The sequence below is a fragment of the Triplophysa rosa genome, linkage group LG16, assembly GCF_024868665.1.
Source record: "Triplophysa rosa linkage group LG16, Trosa_1v2, whole genome shotgun sequence".
Taxonomy (NCBI): domain Eukaryota; kingdom Metazoa; phylum Chordata; class Actinopteri; order Cypriniformes; family Nemacheilidae; genus Triplophysa; species Triplophysa rosa.
The window spans coordinates 523,264-530,763 of record NC_079905.1 but is presented as its reverse complement, the minus strand read 5'-3'; the positions used below and the strand labels follow the sequence as shown (position 1 = coordinate 530,763).

General features: G+C 50.1%; 1 protein-coding gene across 1 annotated transcript in view; it reads right to left on the bottom strand.

Annotated features, from left to right (window-relative positions):
* akap9 (A kinase (PRKA) anchor protein 9) overlaps positions 1 to 7,500 on the bottom strand; it is a 60,338-nt gene that overhangs the window by 8,739 nt on the left and 44,099 nt on the right. Inside the window, 11 exon segments of the mRNA XM_057354674.1 lie at positions 400 to 573; positions 646 to 770; positions 947 to 1,007; positions 1,117 to 1,590; positions 1,663 to 1,800; positions 2,013 to 2,057; positions 2,148 to 2,285; positions 2,385 to 2,429; positions 2,599 to 2,730; positions 2,817 to 5,783; positions 6,720 to 6,806. Of these exon segments, the coding sequence (XP_057210657.1) occupies positions 400 to 573; positions 646 to 770; positions 947 to 1,007; positions 1,117 to 1,590; positions 1,663 to 1,800; positions 2,013 to 2,057; positions 2,148 to 2,285; positions 2,385 to 2,429; positions 2,599 to 2,730; positions 2,817 to 5,783; positions 6,720 to 6,806 (4,386 nt within the window).

The following is a 7,500-nucleotide window of genomic DNA, read 5'->3' as shown; positions in this document are numbered from 1 at the left end:
CGCACACATACACACACACACACACGTTTTATTATCTCCGTGGGGACAGTCCATAGGTGTAATGACTTGTATACTGTACAAACTGTATATTCTATCCCCTATCCCTAACCCTATCCCTAAACCTAAAGATCATAGAACACTTTTTGCATTTTTAGATTTAAAAAAAATATTGTTCTGTACAATTTATAAGCTTTTGTGCCCATGGGGATCTCAATTTTGGTCCCCACAGTGACACGAGTCCCCATGAGTTGGGTGTGATTTCAGGTTTAGGTCCCCACCGGGATATACAAACATGAACACACACACACACACACAAGCAGAATGAACATCACCACACTGACACGGTTTAATTTCATTTCAAAGGTTATTGAGTGAATCAGTTTTGTGATGCGAGTTCACCTGTGTGTCACTCTGTATTTGACTGATGAAATCTATCAGAGACTGGATGGACTTGATCAGAGCATCTCTCTCCACGCTCCAGGTCTGATGATGAAGCTGTTGTTCTCCAGAGCGCTCCGCTTCAGACAGACACAGGACCTGCATGCCCTCCTGATGAACCTCTCTCAGAAGAGTCTGTCAACACATTCAATGAGTCCTTCACCCATCTCTGATCCCTCCAGTCACATCTCTCTGTGAAGAGCTCACCTTGATCCTGTCAGGCAGAATGTCAGGCTCCACGTCTCTGCGAGCGCCCTCCGGTGTGGTCCTGAGCTCCTGATGAGGGTGAGGAAGATCATAACCCGTCCGCTGACCCCACTCTGAACTGCTGTCTGTGACACATGACACACACAGAACATGTTTCTTCACTTCAGTGAGTATGTGCGTTTATCAGCCTAAGAGAGTATGAAGTTAGCAGAGCAGCTGATGACCGACACAGAGTCATGAAGCACTTGACCCTCAACATGACATGAATCAGAATCAGTTAAAGTGATGAATCAAATCTCACCGCTGGTGTATCCCTCTTTAAATGGAGAGACTGACGGTCGTTCGGATCTCACTGACGGACCCTGAAACACAACAACAACAACATCAGACATGGTTCTCTGGTCTGAACACACACAACACCCTTCAAGTGCAAAAACCATTAGATCTTGAAACAGATTACAGTGATTTTACCTCAGCGCTTCTGAGTTTCTGGAGGGCGTCTCCGAGTGCACCGCACCGCTCCTCCAGCTGTTGTCTCTCTCGCTTTAAACTCTCACTCTCTGAGATGTGTCTGGCCTCCATGTCCATGATCTCTGCCGCATGGAGCTCCTGCATCTGTCCGATCTTCTCCGTGTAACCTGTGATCATCTCCTCCACATCCACAGCTCCGCTCAGATCTGCCTGAGTCTCCGCATCCACACGAGGCGTTAAACGGGTCCCATTCAAAGACGAGCAGGACGTGAAACGCTCTGATTGGTCGCTGGAGAGTTCGTAAGAAAGCGAAAGCGTGTCTTTACTCGAGTCACCGGTTTTGTTTTTCCCATGATGCTCTCTGTTGTCTTCATTTTTGTTTTTGGGTTGAGATGGCGGCTCATCGCTGGCTTCGGTCAAAGCGCGCAGCTCCTGGACTTCCTCCTTCAGCTGAGCGATGGACACATCTCTGACCTGTGACATCAGAGTGACATCAGAGCACGGGAGAAATATATATTTCATAGAGAAAAGTTTATTATTGTGAACCTCGATCTGCTCCTGCAGTTTGAGACTGCACTCTCTGTAGTTGTTCAGCTCTTCTTTAGTGGACGCAGCTTCATCTTTCACTTCCTGTAACTCCTGCAGAAGCTCTGATGTCGACCCATCCTCCTCTCGTGATGTCTGCTGAGATATCACATGTGAAACATTAGTCATTTCAACACAACTGCGCACACGTTTAACAGGGATCTGAGCACACGTTTAACAGGGATCTGAGCACACGTTTAACAGGGATCTGAGCACACGTTTAACAGGGATCTGAGCACACGTTTAACAGGGATCTGAGCAACTGTTTCAACACAGTTTGGGTCATGAAACAGACGTTGCGTGATTCTTACTCTGTGCAGCTGATCCTTCAGCAGTGCAATGCTCATTTCTCTCTCCTGTGAGAAAACGAGAAAACATGACAATCATAAAATGACGAAATGATCCTGAAAGTACATGAAGTGTAACCAGATGATCTGTTTTCATACTTGCAGCAGCTCCTGCAGTCTGACGCTCTGATCTCTGAAACTCTCCAGCTCTTGTTGTGTGATTGACAGTTGACCTTTGACCTCCTGGAGGAGTTTCGCAGCCTCGGCCGTGTCTTCTTCACGCGTGCCCGCCGACATCTGTGGGAGACACACAGAACGTGGCATACGTTCATCATGTCTGTACAGATGTAGCATGGTGTCTGTCACACACATGTGAGGTCAAGTTTGACTGTATACCTGAGTGAGAGCCGCCTGGAGCTGTGTGATCGTGCTCTCCTTCATCTAGACACAAACACACAACACAAGATGAGTCACACACAAACACACAACACAAGATGAGTCACAAACAAACACACAACACAAGATGAGTCACACACAAACACACAACACAAGATGAGTCACGCACAACATTCGCTTCAAACACACGTGTGACACGTTTATCAGTACTAACCTCAGTGTCCTCCTGCAGCTTATGACTCAACTCTCTGTAGCACTTCAACTCTTCTTTAGTGGACGCAGCTTCACCTTTGACCTCCTGCAGCTGCTGCAGAATCTCTGATACTGACTGATTACCGCCTGACACCTGAGAACACACACACACAGCGTTTGAGAGGTGTATTACACTTCTGCACACTTCAGCATTACTCATGTGTAGATGTCACGTCACACCTCATCAGATGAGTCCGGTCTGTGATGGCTTGCTTTGGTTCTCATCTGGTTCAGCAGGTCCATCAGAAGAGCTAATCTCCTCTCATACTCCTGCACCTCCTCCTCAGAGCTGCACAACAGCTGCTTCTGTAACTCCTGATCCTTCTGCATCCCGCTCAAGCCCTCCTCAAGCTCCTTCAACTTCTCTGTCAGGAGATTCACTTTATCAGCAGGGGATGATGCTACTGCCTCAGAATCCAGCTGCACACCGGCACCCTCAGACTCAATCTGGAAACTGGGATCCTCAGAGTCCAGCTTCACACCAGAACCATCAGATTCCACCTGCATTATGGGACCCTCAGACTGTGTTTTGGGCCCCTCAGGCTGTGTTTTGGGATCTTCAGACTGTGTCTTGGGACCCTCGGACTCCAGCTGCACATCGGGACCCTCAGACTTTGTTTTGGGACCCTCAGACTCCAGCTGCACACCGGGACCCTCAGACTGTGTTTTGGGACCCTCAGACTCCAGCTGTACACTGGGACCCTCAGACTGTGTCTTGTGACCCTCAGACTCCAGCTGCACACCGGGACCTTCAGACTGTGTCTTGTGACCCTCAGACTCCAGCTGCACACCGGGACCCTCAGACTGTGTTTTGGGACCCTCAGACTCCAGCTGCACACCGGGACCCTCAGACTGTGTTTTGGGACCCTCAGACTCCAGCTGTACACTGGGACCCTCAGACTGTGTCTTGTGACCCTCAGACTCCAGCTGCACACCGGGACCCTCAGACTGTGTTTTGGGACCCTCAGACTCCAGCTGCACACTGGGACCCTCAGACTGTGTCTTGTGACCCTCAGACTCCAGCTGCACACCGGGACCTTCAGACTGTGTTTTGGGACCCTCAGACTCCAGCTGCACACCGGGACCCTCAGACTGTGTTTTGGGACCCTCAGACTCCAGCTGTACACTGGGACCCTCAGACTGTGTCTTGTGACCCTCAGACTCCAGCTGCACACCGGGACCCTCAGACTGTGTTTTGGGACCCTCAGACTCCAGCTGTACACTGGGACCCTCAGACTGTGTCTTGTGACCCTCAGACTCCAGCTGCACACCGGGACCCTCAGACTGTGTTTTGGGACCCTCAGACTCCAGCTGTACACTGGGACCCTCAGACTGTGTCTTGTGACCCTCAGACTCCAGCTGCACACCGGGACCCTCAGACTGTGTTTTGGGACCCTCAGACTCCAGCTGTACACTGGGACCCTCAGACTGTGTCTTGTGACCCTCAGACTCCAGCTGCACACCGGGACCCTCAGACTGTGTTTTGGGACCCTCAGACTCCAGCTGTACACTGGGACCCTCAGACTGTGTCTTGTGACCCTCAGACTCCAGCTGCACACCGGGACCCTCAGACTGTGTTTTGGGACCCTCAGACTCCAGCTGTACACTGGGACCCTCAGACTGTGTCTTGTGACCCTCAGACTCCAGCTGCACACCGGGACCCTCAGACTGTGTTTTGGGACCCTCAGACTCCAGCTGTACACTGGGACCCTCAGACTGTGTCTTGTGACCCTCAGACTCCAGCTGCACACCGGGACCCTCAGACTGTGTTTTGGGACCCTCAGACTCCAGCTGTACACTGGGACCCTCAGACTGTGTCTTGTGACCCTCAGACTCCAGCTGCACACCGGGACCCTCAGACTGTGTTTTGGGACCCTCAGACTCCAGCTGTACACTGGGACCCTCAGACTGTGTCTTGTGACCCTCAGACTCCAGCTGCACACCGGGACCCTCAGACTGTGTTTTGGGACCCTCAGACTCCAGCTGTACACTGGGACCCTCAGACTGTGTCTTGTGACCCTCAGACTCCAGCTGCACACCGGGACCCTCAGACTGTGTTTTGGGACCCTCAGACTCCAGCTGTACACCGGGACCTTCAGACTGTGCCTTGGGACCTTCAGACTGTGTTTTGGGACCCTCAGACTCAAGCTGTACACTGGGACCTTCAGACTGTGTTTTGGGATCCTCAGACTGTGCCTTGGGACCTTCAGACTGTGTTTTGGGACCCTCAGACTGTCCCTTGGGACCTTCAGACTGTGTTTTGGGACCTTCAGACTGTGTTTTGGGACCCTCAGACTGTGTTTTGGGACCCTCAGACTCCACCTGCACACCGGGACCTTCAGACTGTGTTTTTGGACCATCAGACTCAACCTGCACACTGGGACCCTCAGACTGTGACTGTGTGTCCTTAGACTGCACCTTCATCCAGGGACCCTCAGGCTCCAGCTGCGTCCTGGTGCCACAAAGTTTTGACGTAACGTCTTGAGCCTCATCATGGAGCTCTTTGCTTTGTGTCTGGATGGCTCCGAGCTGAGCCTGAGCGACTAGAACAGCTGCCACCTTCTCTCTGAGTTTTTCCTCCAGCTGTGCGACTTTACAGAAGAGAGCTTCAGCATCACTCTGTGCTCGTTCCACCTTCATTCTGCACACACGGAGCTCAGAGTCTTTCTCCTCCACACACATCTCCAGTTCTTCAACACGCTGCCTCAGATCCATGACCTTTGAACTGGCGCTCTCCTCCAGCGCCTGAACCTGAGCCTGACCCACCACAAACGCAGCAGTCTTCTCCCGCAGCGCCTCCTGCAGCTCCGCCACTGTCTCAGCGTGTCTCCCGGCGAGCGCCTCCTCTTGCAGATCTTCATATTTGCTTAGAAGTGAGCGCTGGTGGGATTTAAGCGTGTCAAGCTCTTTGGTGACCTCGTCCATTTTCTGCTTCATCTCGTGGTAATCATCTTTCCCCACAGACGTCTCCTCCTCATGAGGCTGTTTGTGCTCGATGTTCAACAGCTCCTGCTGGAGTTTCTCGATCACTGCGTTCAGCTGGTCCATCTCCTCCTCGTTGTTTCTCTTCAGACGCTCCTGTTCATTCCTCAGATGCTCCACCTGAGACTCCAGCTCACGGACAACTTCATTCTTCTCCTGCACCGCCTGCCATCACAAGAGACACACAGCCTTCAGTGAGATCACACCTGCTGGAGTCACTTTCAATCTTCATCCAAAAATACTCTGTCTGCTTTTCTCTTTGAGATGAGCTTTATCTTTTTTCATTTGAGAACATTAATATGATTTTAAGCATAATTGACCATCTTTAATGAAATAATGAAAAAAGACCAAACATTAATTTCTGGATGAAGTTTTTCTCTGAAACACTGAAAGATATGCAAGTTAAACAGAGTGTTAGTGACTCCTGCACCTGTGACACAACACATTTATCCACCACAACAACAACAAACTGTAGGACGTAAGAATTTAGGACACATGCTTTCCATCATAAAACACTGGTGCCAGAAACAGATCAGCCCCAAACATCTGTTCCTCTCCCTCATGTTGATCAGACATGAATAAAGACACTAGATTTCTCTGTGACTCGATTATAAAATTTCTGAAATCACACAAGAGCAAATTCAAGCCACCTCAGTATGGCATCAGATGTTTGGACTGTGCTCATTCCTACTGAAACATCTCAACAGAAGGAGAACAGCCACACGAGGGAGAGAAATGAGGAAGTATTTTCAAATTAAAACCTCTGTCAAGACAAAAGAAAATACGAAGCGAAGCACATGAATCAGAATAAATCAATAAAGAACCGAATCTGAAAGTCACTTCAATCTGAAAATACGAGAGTGTTTCAAGAATGCATCATCTGAACACAAAAACAAACATCACACACTGATGTGTTCTGCTGCTCAGGTCAGGTCAGGTCAGGTCACATGTTGATGAATGAGTTTGTAACATGAGAGCAGAAGACAGCAGGTGTAGACAGACAGACAGTGTGTGTAGAGTATATATGTGTGTAAGACACATGCTGATGATCACATCACTGTCTGTCTGTGTGTGTGTTTTACACACGTTTTACCTCATTACCTCATTCTGAGTGTCTGTTCCTGTGTGCTGGAGTTTACTGATCTGTGCGTTAAGAACGGCTATTTGACCGTCTTTCTCCTCCAACACCTTGAAGAGTTAAACATCACATGACTCTGATTTCATCAAACTGTCTCCTGCGGTCTGATGAACACTAAATCTACTTTCTCTGATCACACACGTGTGTGTGTGCGTACCTGTCTCAGTGTGTGTGTGTGTGTGTGTGTGTGTGTGTGTGCGTACCTGTCTCAGTGTGTGTGTGTGTGTGTGTGTGTGGTGTGTGTGTGTGTGTGTGTGTGTGTGTGTGTGTGTGTGTGTGTGTGTGTGCTGTTGCGTGTGTGCTGTGTGGTGTGTGTGTGTGTGGTGGTGTGTGGCGTATGTGTGTGTGGGTGGTGGTGTGCGTGTGTGTGTGTGTGTGCGTGCGCTGTGTGTGTGTGTGTGTGTGTGCGTGGTGTGTGTGCGTGTGTTTGTGTTTGTCGTCGTGTCTGTGTGTGTGTTGTGTGTGTGTGTGTGTGTGTGTGTGTGTGTGCGTGTGTGTGTGTGTGTGTGTGTGTGTGGTGTGTGCTGTGTGTGTGTGTGTGTGTGTGTGTGTGTGTGCGTGTGTGTGCGTGCGTGTGTGGTGTGTGTGTGTGCGTGCGTGCGTGTGTGTGTCGTGTGTGTGTGTGTGTGCGTGTGTGTGTGTGTGTGTGTGTGTGTGTGTGTGTGTGTGCGTGTGTGTGTGTGTGTGTGTGTGTGTGCGTGTGTGTGCGTGTGTGTGTGTGTGTGCGTGTGTGTGTGTGTGTGT